This window comes from Crassostrea angulata, chromosome 10, assembly GCF_025612915.1.
Source record: "Crassostrea angulata isolate pt1a10 chromosome 10, ASM2561291v2, whole genome shotgun sequence".
NCBI classification, from domain to species: Eukaryota; Metazoa; Mollusca; class Bivalvia; order Ostreida; family Ostreidae; genus Magallana; species Magallana angulata.
In genome coordinates this window covers 26,422,438-26,435,523 of record NC_069120.1, presented here as the reverse complement: position 1 = coordinate 26,435,523, position 13,086 = coordinate 26,422,438, and the positions used below count along the sequence as shown (strand labels likewise).

The window sequence follows — 13,086 nt, the reverse complement described above, 5'->3', positions numbered from 1 at the left end:
ATGTGAATGTTTACCTAAATAACACGTATAACAAACCAAAAATTAAAATTCTCTATTTATTTTACCTTAAAAACAAAACACTCGCCATTTTTGTGCACAAACTAAGGACTTACGCCTACCCATTAGCAGGCGTAGATTTAAACCCAAATTTAGTTCCGACTAAGTTTCCGCCTTTTTGTGAAACGCAACTTAGTATGGTTTTGAGGTTTAGTCCCTGTTTTAGTCCGGACTAAGCTTACGCCTGGGAGTAGGCCTTTTTGAGAAACGGGCCCCAGGTGCCTAGGAGGAGTGAGCACCATCTGCTGACCGGTGTCGTATAATTTAAGGTCCAGCCCGTTTATCGGTCCGGCCGGACCTTTAATGTTAACATATAAGGTCCGCCTTTCCCTTATAAGATAAGGTCCTACCTGCTATTTAAATAAATAATCACAGCTATCTATACATAATTGTAGGAAATATTACAATATTTGTGTGTAGTTGTTGAAAAAAAAAAACGTCCAGTCAGAAGCTCCTTTCACCGCTGGTTTTCGTTTTGTAAGTGAAAGTAGAAGTAGAACTTCATGTAGCAAATGTTGAAGTGCGTGCTGACGAAGAGGGATATATTCGATTTTTGCCGGATCATCAAATGATGTATACTTTGAAGATGTCTTGATTTATGCTTTAGGAAAAGGTAAGTATTTCACGTATGTTTCATAAATACATTTAGTTTTGTTTAATATAAATTATGAAAAGGATAATGTTAGCTTAAGTCTCGTGTCATTTTAGCCTCTCCCGCAAGAGGGTGGGCAGGTTAACATAATCGGTAAATAAAAAATAATCCGCAGTTTTTGCATCAGGATTTCTTCACCTAACTTTTGTGATCTTTTGTTATTGAATTTTATGTAATAAAAAAATAATTAGAAAGTTAGAGTTTACATCTACATAAAATGTACTGCTGCATAATCTGCGCACGAATGTACAAAGCATTGTCAATGTGTTTATGAGTAAGAGGGCTCAGCAGATTATAAGTCTTGATTAAAATGTTTATTTTATAATTATATAGCCTGTATTTTTATTTTTTTAATCACCAATCAAGGGCCCTTAATGGGGCATATATATACATTAAAAAAAATAATATCATGATTATAAAAAAAAAATGAATAAAATTAAAAGCCCAGAATGTCCAGGTTCATATTACATGCAGGCAACAATATGCAAAATGATTCATTAATGCAATAAAATATATGTATGGGATTTACGCATTTAACTGTGTGAAACAACAGCTATATCGAAACATTAAGTGACCTGAAAACAGAGAGTACCAAGAGACGGTGCCTGTAAAGTCAATCAGACTGGTATACATGTACTCAAAGTGTTCAAGCCAGCATGCTTTTAAAACATAACATTACCCCCCCCCCCCTCAAAGTAAATACATTGCATATTATTTATGTATATAAAACTATAACCATTATATTCCACCTTTAAGAATCATTTCACTAAGTTGTACAAGTACTTGTAAATCTTCATTTGATATAAGCCAGTAGAATTTTTGGTCATTGTCCATTTATTGAAAATTTTTACAAGAGTCATTAGCTAGATTGTACAGAGTATCTCTTAATGCCTTATTATGATCACATGAGAATAAAAAATGGTTTTCATCATCCACTGATTTGATCTATTACAGTATATCTTTCTTGTCAAGGAATGCCTTGATATCGTCCTCTTTCAATATTTTTAAACAGTCTATGAGCGGAAGTGCCATAGATCTTATGATATCAAAATGAAAGGGAAATCTTCCCAGTTCAGAAATCCTTATTGAGTTTGACTTGGTGTATACTTGTATATTATATTACATGTATTTACGTTAATGCTTCACACTCAAACCAAAAATGTATAACTCAAATATTAGAAGGAATAATCCAGAGAGTTGAAGTACATGTACATGAATATAATTCTACTATTAAAAAACTTACAAGTTTGGTGGAAAGGGCCTTAAGGGATAAATTGAATAAATACTTATTTATATTAAATGCGGAATTATATAGTTAAAATATTAATCAATGAAATTATCACCCTCCTTGTGCATCCAGATTCCTGCTGATCGAATCTGCGTATCTGAAGTGTTTGCTTTCTTATTACAAAATTTTTATCATTTTTATTATCTATAATAGACTGTGCCAATTTGATGACTGTGATATTTTTGGAAACTAAGAAAATTGTGTATATTATTATACGGTCACACCCGCCGTGTGCTCTTTGTCGTAATCGGGAAAAAACGGTCAAGTCCGTCGACAATTAGATGATTAATATGGTCTTACAATTAGTATGAGAAACGTCTGCCAGCATCGACCGTAGAACTTACGAAAAGATGACTTCAAAGGAGACTATTGATAGTCCTGTTTAATCAACTTGTTTGTCAGTAGCTTGCCTCGCCTTAGAAACTGTTCATGCGAAGAGCATGCCCTTGCGTATCGAATTAATTGAGAGACAAAAACATCATATGCAGGTGATGAAGGTATATTGCTACATATTACATATGTAAGGAAAATAGAAAAATTGAAGTCATTACGTTTATTAAAGTTTTGTGTTGGGCGGCCATCAGTGTACATTTCCAGTAAAATATCCAAATATGAAACAAATGACACAGACTTTGTGGTATTTTTTATTTCAAGTTTACTGGTAGTTATCGAGTAGACGTAAGTATGGAAACAGTAATTGTTAATTGATAATACATTTTCGATATGACTGAATGTTGAGTATATCTTATATACAAATATATTATGACCACTCTCACACATATCTTAAAATAGAAACCGAGGCTATCTCAGACATATCTTAGTTAAGATATCTTAATTTGATTTAATTTTCTTCCTAAAAAAATAAAATATTAACAAGCTATGTCAAAATAGTTTTGTAAATGCCTATCATAAAAATACTTAAATAAGCAATACCATTTAAATGACCACAATGTATGTTACTAATGTGGTATTTAATCCACCAGTGACAATTATATACAATTATTTAATGCTTGAGCAGTCAATAGACCAGAATATTTTCCCGAGGTGCAGGGAACAGCTCAGTATGATCTATTGCCCGAGGCCAGCGGCCGAGGGCAATAGATCATACTGAGCTGTTCCCTGCACCAAGGGAAATAATTTTGGTCTATTGACTGTTCAAGCATTAAATAATTGTTTTATTACCTAATTCATTTTTTAGTTTTCCGTGTTTACAATTTGCAGATGGTTTTCGTGCCATTATGCAATATACAAAGATTTTTTTTTCATCTTTTTTATGCACCAAACATGTTGCATGCATAACAACATCTTAATTTAATATCAGTTTAAACAAAGTAGGAGGATTCTTCAACCCATTAAATTTTAAAAAGTCTTTTACCTTATATGAGGCTTTAAAACTGTTGATTATTTGATACTCCATTTTGATAACATTGAATTTGGTTTCACCAAGTACTAAAAACAGCGTCTATGTAAACACTGGTAAAGAAATATACATTCCCTGAGAAAGGATGTAACATTATAACATACACGCGTTCTGATATACGTTGCCGGTCCAATAGATCACAGTCTATTGACCGGCGGTCCAATAGATCGCAGTCTATTGACTGGCAGTTCAAAATAGACGCAAATATTAAATTTGTAATAAAACAACAAAATCCCTTTGATTAGGTAATAATTTATTTTATTCGCGCCGATTTCGTATGACCCATTCCATTTATACGTTCGGTAATATGCATGCCTAAATTTTTTTTAAAAATTTCCTCACCCATTCTAAATATCAGTGAGACATGGTCACTTGGATTACTTAGAATTGGAATTCTCCGAGATATATGGTTTTAAACACTCTACAAATATTTATAAGATACACAATCGAACTCCTGTACCTCCAAGGTAGGAGTGGGAGAGGATGGCAATATTTAAAGCAAAGGAGAAGAAATCGTCTCTACACAGTTGAAACTGTTCTGGTTTCAAGCATGTTTTGACCTGGTAAATATAGACAATGGTGTGTATGTACATATGTACATGTACGTCTCATCATATTTATCATGTGTTAATTGATTTTATATATGCATTTCAACAACTGCTGGTGTCCCTATTTATTAAATAAATGTAGATACATTTTTCAAATAGAAATATATTATATTTTCTCGCAAAATAATCAATAATATTTTTATTATCAATTTGCTAATAAATGTAAATTCATATCTGATATAATTCGCCGCTAATTGTTTACTTGATAAAATAAAAAGTACGAAAAGCTCATTTAGACTTAGAAATAGATAATAAATTAAAACAAGAACTGCATTCTAGAGTGCAGTTTGCAACTTAAACTTTATTTTTCCTGGGATCTGAAATTTTCAGGGTCATCTTCAAGTTGTGTACCACTACCAATGTAAAAATATGTTAAGATGATTATCTCTAGTTTATGAGATATGGGCCTTCAGAAAATGCGCTATTCGATATAATGGGTTTTTAAACATTGCGCTCGGAATCATCGAAGTTATTACCACATGTATTTTTCTGAAGGTTCACGTCAAAATATGGCCAAGGTAAAATAATTCCAAATTTTGGGTGTGTATTTAAGGGTTATTGGCCCACTTAATGGGCTGATATATTATATGAGATGAAAAACATATTACAAAATTCGAGATGTGAATATTGATGTCAGTCGTTTACGAAAGAGGTTGTGAAGGGCTCGTTCCTCAAAAAGGCGTAAATATGGGCCTAAGTTAGTCCGACTTACGAAGTTACGCTTATATTTAGTTGGATTCTAAGTTGCGTTTCTGAAGGAGTCGTAAGTTAGGTTTCAATGTCGAAGAACTTAGACATCTCCGCTGAGTACTAAGCATGCGCATATCGTATTTAATTTTGCTTTGAGGCTATGATTATATGTGGTGGATCAATTTTCCAATTCATAGTAGACATACTCGAAAGTACACCTTATACTATACCACTGAACGTGCCTAGTTTAAGTTGTTCATAACAGTTTTGATTAATGAAAGTAGAACAAATGCCTATACGCTTCTTAACATAATGAAATTTTAGAGAAATACAGTTGATATGAAAGAGGCAGATATAAAAGGTTGCAAAAATCAAATATATGACAATTGAATGCATTGCAGACGATACTGCGGCACAATTGTACATAATTGAACGAAACAATGCATAGACATTAATTCCAATATTTGTGTAAAATTGAAAATATTTATAGAATGCTTGGGCAGGGTACAGTAGAAATGCCTGCATACGTCTGCAGAATGATAAGTCATGCTCCATATTATACATGTATAGATATTTAGACACTTCCAGATGCTGGAGTAAGGCTTGATACTTTTTTTATCAATACATTAGATTATTTATAGACAATAATATGACTATGATTTAAACAACAACCTACCGAAATCGAAAATACCCACTGTATGAATAACATATACACGAAACTTGTCCATGTCTACAGAAGGAAGAAAAGTTCCATCCTTTGTTCATATATTTTAAGAATTTAGATAATGACATGGAAACGATTCTTCATTTTCTGCAATTCAAATGATAAAAGTTTTGAAAGATAGTGTCTACAATTAACAAATGCAACGCAGGAATTATCAAAATTTAAGGCCAGGGTCTCACGCACTCTCCTTCCTGTTTTGGGTTTGATTGTTTTGTTTTGGGGTTTTTTGGGAGGGGTGTTGAAATTAAAATATACTGTTTACCGGGAACTATTTGCCCCCAATTAATTTTCAACCATTTCACCCTTGTTGTCAGAAGTCGAATTTAAGAATTTCAATGTCCAACTTGAAACACAACTGGTACTGGGCGAATTCTCGACCGGCGAAACTGTTTGCAAGTGTAGAAGGGCGAAGATTACAAAGGACGAAAATAACCCTGTATAGAGTATCTTGATTTAAATAAACATGTAGATATAAAAGCAATAATCGAAGAACCACGTCGTATTTAAAGAAGGTCATTGATTGTAAACCATACATACACATGTAATTTTTAAAAATATGAACGCAATTGATTAATTGATACTTGAACTAATAAAGATAATGAATATGATTTCAAAAAATTCAAGGATGCGTGCATGTGAAATTTTAGAATCTTCGAGAACCTTGACAAAGGCTTGTCAATAGATCTACAATTGATATAAATTCTCTATTCTAAAATATATTTTTAAGTAATATTTCAAAAAATTAAAATGGATTGTATCTAAATGCGAGTTCATAAACATTCATAAAAAATATATAGCTTTCATTCGGTTTTGTAAAGATACCAAGAGTAAAAAAATGAGAATGAAAAAACATACGTGTTGTAAAATAGTAAGTAATATAGGTAAGGAACATACTACCACACACAAGCACAAATTACAACTGTGAACGTTTTGAGCTGCTCTTATTTAAAGGAGTATTCTTAATATTTTGAAATCAGTTCGTTTCATTGGTTCAACATTATTAGAAACATTTAATTGGTCTCAGACTTCGTCTAAGACATTTACATGTATGTGGTGCTTTTTCAAATGATGTGGCAATAAATATAGGTTTAGTTGAACAATGTTAACTTAAGAGGTTTTTAAACTAAATTCTAGCCTATGTTTACTGAGGATTGATTTAAAAATCAATAATGTATCCATACTTATAAACATCTATACACCCCTGCGAATGTTATTGTCATTTAAATTTTAGACCACGTGGTTTTGTTTGACCCTTTCAGTTTTGCAGTAAAAATCGTGCCTCGTATCTATAAATTATTTTATAGAATGAAGGTATTTGTAATCAAATATAAAATGTAGAGGTATATTGATTTCAAACTTTATCCTCATTAATTGGAGGATAAAATGTGTTCTAGCAATAATTGTGACAATACAATTAAAAAAGTTTTGTCTGCGGTTGCAATAACTAACGTGCTTTAGTAGAGATCCCCCATAGGATTAACTTTCGATCCGCGCCTGACCTAGTAATAGCATCAATAGGGAAACAGACTATACTATTTTATGCAGAATGTTCTTTGAAAATGGCTCGATATACTAGGTTTTTTTGCAAAACAGACACCCATTATTGTATTGCACACCACAAGCATCAAACATGGCTTTGATTTTATTAATCAACCCAATGTTTAAATATTTTCAACCACTCTACACGTGGTTAAACACGAACGATACCTCTGTTCTGAATATTATCGTTTAATATAAATAACCGCTAGACGGTGAAATAAGACATACCTCTTAAAAGATTTTCATGTTTTAACATAAGTTAAAGTAGGATATGATATCAAAAACGATCAGTACTTACGTATTCTGAGAATATTATCCGAACACTTATTCTTCCGCTCGAAATTTCACAGAAACTGAACAAATCTCGGTGAAGTCTCGTGAACTTTCATTCGAGCACCTCTGGATTTATTACATACTTAGCAACGGTAAAGAAAACATTCCGAACACATTTGCAAGGGTGTATAGGATCTATAATCTTGAAGTTGTTGCTGTGGAATACATGTATAATATAGAATTATTGCATCTTTTTAATTATTGTGCTTATATCAGTAATCGAGGTATTTCCATCTTTAATTCTACATACTTTACAAATTCGTGTACATATTTAATCTACAGTGGGGCCTCAGATATCCGGACGCCAGTTAACCGGACGCTTCAGTTTACGGACGATTTTATTTGGGATCAAATTTTTTATACGTTATTTTGTTTCATTTATCCGGAATTCCGCGTTCCGGATCCAGATAGTCTGTTTTTACCACTAAACACTGAGTTACTACTTATAATAAGTGGTGGTTCACAACCTTCACGTTTTTTGTTAAGTAAATTTAGGATAAGATAGCTATTTGGATGTCGTAAAGTTAAGATGATTTTATGAGATGTCGTAAATAAGGATTACTTCGAGAAACTATCTTAAAACTAAGGTATGTCCTGAGATAAATCTGAGACATATCTTAGTGTACAATAACTTTATGAACACATGTATTTATGACTGAACACCATCCTGTCTAGTTCACTTTGTTTCTATTTAAATGCAATAAAAAGCTTACCTCATTTTTTTGACAACGTACATGAGAGCTAACAGGTCTTGGGAAAAGTAAGCAAGAAAGGTTTACATATAAAAGAAAAATTGATACAAAACGAACATTCTCGGGTAATAGTTTTCCAGCATTGAATTGATCACAATTTTTGAATGAGAAAGATTTATACGTGCGTAATCAAACTATTTTTAAAACTATACACAATATCAGGGCTAACTTCACGTGAATTAAAATATTTTTCTTCTTTAAGGTTCTGAAAATTAAAACGGATCAGTTTTACAAGCATTTTGCAGTCCTGAATAAAAAATAGAATTGTTGATAGCTTTACGTGTTTAGTATTTTCGTACATTATTATTATTACTTAGTATGTTTGATTCTCTTTCCTTTATTTGGTTTGAAATATACGATATGTGTCAAACAGTATGTAACAAAACCTCACAGTCACGTCATTGCATTTATGATTTTTACTACACTATGTGAATTACGAATAAAGTCAGAATAAGATATCATCACTATACGAAAATGAGTTCAATTGGCTTTCGTATCACAAGGCTTTCGTACCATTAGACTTATATTCGAATTCTAAATAGGTTGTAAAATTAAACTATATAGCCTTGTCGATCAATAATTTTATAAGGTGTGAAAAATATGTTCTACAGGATCAATTTAATATGACATAACAACCGTTTTTATAAACAGTATTATATAATTTATCGCTCTTCCGTTGATCAACATTTAATATTCAAACATTACTTAAAGTTTTATAATGTTCTAAATAGACTTTGAAAATCGATTTGTTTTATGAATTTTTGGACCTTCATTTTCAATCAAATATTTGCCTCTTAGACATTGATTTTTTATCATCAGTATATATTCTTATGAAATCAACTTTTTTCCACATTTTAAAAATGAATTCTTTATTCCGAACCTCGTTTTTATTTTTGCTCACTTTTATTAAAGTTTCTAGTCATGAACAGTTCCATGGCTTTTTCAAATCCATTGGTTTTATGAACGATCCGGAGCTTGCTTTCGCATTAAACAAAATTTATAATAAATCTAGGCCTCAATGTTCATCAGAGTGCTTAAAACACGAGAGCTGTTATTATTTTGACTTTTGCAAGATCGGTAGTTCTAGCTCTTGTTACATCTATAACAACACCGTTGCCGATACCTTTGCTGTTGTAAGTGGAGCGTGCAAACGTTTTGGATTGGTAAGTGTCATTTTACTGTCTTTATTAAATATTCCCCACTCTAGTTATAAGCAGTATGAGTAATGCCAGCAAAAGGAGATCTTTTTTTATTTGTAAGCAGATGCATAATACAAATATATCGCAAGGAACAATTTTTGAAATCGTTCAGTAAAAATATTTTAGTTTTTAAAATGTGAAACAATGATAATAAGTTTATAATACAAACATATTTTGGTATTTATATTTACATTACACATATTTTTTGCATGTAAAGTGTGTGAAAAGCTAATGCAGATATAGGACATGAACACTTACATCATAAGTTTTATTATGATGTCACAAACGTAAACGTCGAACGTTGTAAAATGCAATAATATATGCGAAAATAAAAGTCACACATATGGTTCTTATAATGGCTCTCCCATAAATTTAAACTTACCCTTAGAATAATAAGGTAATTTTGAGGTATAAACTACATTTCCAGACATGACTAGAAGTTAAAAAATGTTAATAGAAGCAATTTGTTGAAAGATATATTCTCATAACTGCTGCAATGTGTGCATAAAAATGTTTATAATGCGTTAACTCGTTACTTAATTTGTATGCATACACCGCTGCAGTTATAAGACTATATTATTTAAAAAACAATGATTCAATGCTTAAATATTGATAATATAAATGATATACCCTTTTCTTAAAGAAACAAACATGTGACGCTGAATACACTTCTCCCTGCCGATGTCCCACCAATATGGGAGATGAACGCTGCAACTACAATTATGGTAAATTAAAAGCCTCAAAGGGTAATGTTATCACTGAATGTGAAGTTGTTTAATTTTATTTTAATTTGCGATTCACTTAGATTGTAGTGGGAATTTGGTTGACTGGAGTACGCCTTCACACAAATTCTATAAAACGTTTTCAAACAATATTGAAAAGGAGATGTGGTGCGAGATGAATATAGACAACGGTGGTTGGATAGTAAAAACGATAACTTTATTGAATAACTGTCTGTGCACATAATGTTTTCCTAAATATTGTACATTTAACTTTGTCGTTTTTTCCTTGTTGAATTTTGGCTATTCTTTTGTTAGTTTAAACTTTTTAATGTTTATATGTCAGAATATAAGTCATATATGCATATTTATAAATTTATAATCTTATCATACTTTGTTAATACAATTGTATTTTATTTAAAATGACAAGGATTAAAAATTTTACAACTTTTAACTGGCTAGGAGAATAATAGCAAGTTTTTGTCCCCCGAGACAGCAACTATTTAACGATGCAAAGCGAGGGGAACAATCATCCTTGTAGTAAAAAAAAAGGTATTTTTTTTAGTGCTTTATATAGATATATAAAGGATATCTAGATTGTGTGATTTTATATTTGCTTTATCCAACGAGTTGAAATGGTGTATATATTTGCGAGGCTTGCCGAGCGAATATAACCATTTCAACGAGTTTTTGAGTTTTTAAAGCTTTTGAGACAGTCCCTTGTGTGACCCGAACTGGTTTTTTTTTCAAAGATTAAAAACGATGATGCAACGTTGTGTTATGCGGCTATTGTGACCTTGCGCAATACAATTTAGTATGTCATTCCTGAGATAAATCTAACTGTTTTAATGTAAAGTTTCACTGAAATAAACCTTAAAATAATTTTTAAGCTCTAAATAATATTTCTTACAGCTTATTCACTTGATTAAATGGAAATTCCGCTAAGAATACTTGAATAATCAAGTTTGTTAACATACACAAAGTTGCGAATGCTCGTTAGTTTGAATTGACTCGAACGAGGAACAGTTGTTGATGTTTAATAAAGCAAACACTAGGCTAGCCTTACGATTCGAAATTGAAAATAGTGATCGAATAAGGATGCTTACTGGTGGTGGAATAAAAGTCTTATGAAACATTATTTCGGTAAGTTCTTGTAGGCCTATATAAACACAACCAGAGCGCTCTGTTTTCATCGCGTCGTCAGGATGAACTCCTTGATAGTTAAACGTAATTTGCAGTTTTATAAACTTCACAAAGCAAAATCAATTTTATATTAGTTTTTGTAGTAGATATAGTTATGTTGAAAGTACTAGCAAATCTTCGAAAATAGGTCACTGAAGCGTTTAAGCGAGGGGTTGTGTCAAAAATAGTTCGGACCGGAAGTATTTGACAAAGCATCACCCGTTTGATATAGCAAAGGTTTATCACACGGGTAATATACACCACACGTATGATATATATATATATATATATATATATATATATATATATATATATATATATATATATATATATATATAGTTACATGGTTTGTAGTTGACCTAATATGGTTTATACATGGTCAGTAAATTCCACATATTAGGTCAGCTACAAACCATCTAACGATTACATCTTACCGACTGCCTTTGATTTAATGGTAAAAGTAAATAAAACATTGAAAATCAAGCTTTTTGCTGAGGTCCACGCAAAAAATATATAAGCGAGGTTAAACCGGATGCTATGGGGAAAATTCAGCCTGCGCATGAGCTAGACTGGTTCCTGTGCGTAATGGGTAGCTCAGGAAACCAGGCAATCACAAGTTTATCTGAATCGGGATCGGGATTACATACCATATGCACACATGTATAAGTTCAAAGGCGCTGTAATTGTAAAATAAAGTTGTCGGTAAACAGTACAGAAACAAATTATTCCTTTCAAAGAAATGATCGGCTTGTGATATGAACTGTCAGTATTATAAAATAAGATAATGTTATGCCGAAACTACAACATGCAATACAGCATCAAATAGCATATTTGCAATGTTTTGTTGTTTTCCGAATACACATGTAACTTAACTTTACTTTTATAGTAGGCGAGGCTAGAGTACTTCCCGATTAAATTTTTTAAGCATTTAAGTATGATTGCATAATTATGTCATTGTATAAAAGTTTAAATCTAAAAAAAAAAATGCATCAAAATAGGAAATTACCTTACATAAAGTTGTCACTCCATAGTTAACAAAGTAGTAAAAATCGTAATGTGTGTGCAAATACTGTAAACCTACTATTATTTGCGACGACTTTATTTCGCGATATACTTCTGATAAATTGGTTTGCTACGACTAATGTTCGCGACCAAGCCTTCTCCATACCAGTGTTACTATAACAACCATACGACAACGAATGCTTTGCTGCGAGAAATATTCGCGACAACGAGGCCCTCGCGAAAATTTTTCGCAAGCGATAAAAGTAGGTTTACAGTAGTAGAATTCGCCGAAAGCCTCATTCTATACATGCAAACTTCATTAATAGATATATCATAATTATCTTAGAAGTATGAACCCTTTATATTCTGAGATAAAATGTCAGGGCTATACATAATACGTAATACAACGTATAAATTGAGTGGTTAAAACCAGGGGGCTAGAGTGGGTGGAATCTCTAATAATCTTAAGGCTTTCACGTTTTCGTTCGAAACACATGCAAATGGTCCACGTATTGTAGTCATTTTTTAAAGGACAGTAACTTGTATAATAATATTACAAGTTTCTGTTTGAGTATGAAACATGACGTCATAATGCTCTTAAATGACGTCATAATGCTTAAAGGGGTAATTTTTCCTACTGACTATGTATGGAATACACATGGTTTCCACGTGACTGCTGATTAAAAACTATTTCAGGAAATTATTACCTCCACGAAATAGTACAGTCGGGGGATTACGAGCTTTGAATTGAGCTGGAAGACCAGAATGGGGTATTGGGGTATGCCGGCTACACTAGTTTTATTATTGGAGGACCTGCAACATTTTACCCATTAGAAGTATCAGGCTTCTTTGGAAATGCAAGTAAGAAATGTGGGTATAGATACATGTAAGAAAGCAAAATAAATAAAAACAGAAGACGAT

General features: G+C 32.1%; 1 protein-coding gene across 1 annotated transcript; it reads left to right on the top strand.

Annotated features, from left to right (window-relative positions):
* Window positions 1-8,923: 8,923 nt before the first annotated feature.
* On the top strand, window positions 8,924-10,228 carry LOC128165096 (uncharacterized). Its single transcript, XM_052829306.1, has 3 exons — window positions 8,924-9,226; window positions 9,906-9,987; window positions 10,068-10,228. Exons 1-3 carry the CDS (start codon window positions 8,924-8,926, stop codon window positions 10,226-10,228), a joined length of 546 nt encoding a protein of 181 aa, XP_052685266.1.
* Window positions 10,229-13,086: the final 2,858 nt, after the last annotated feature.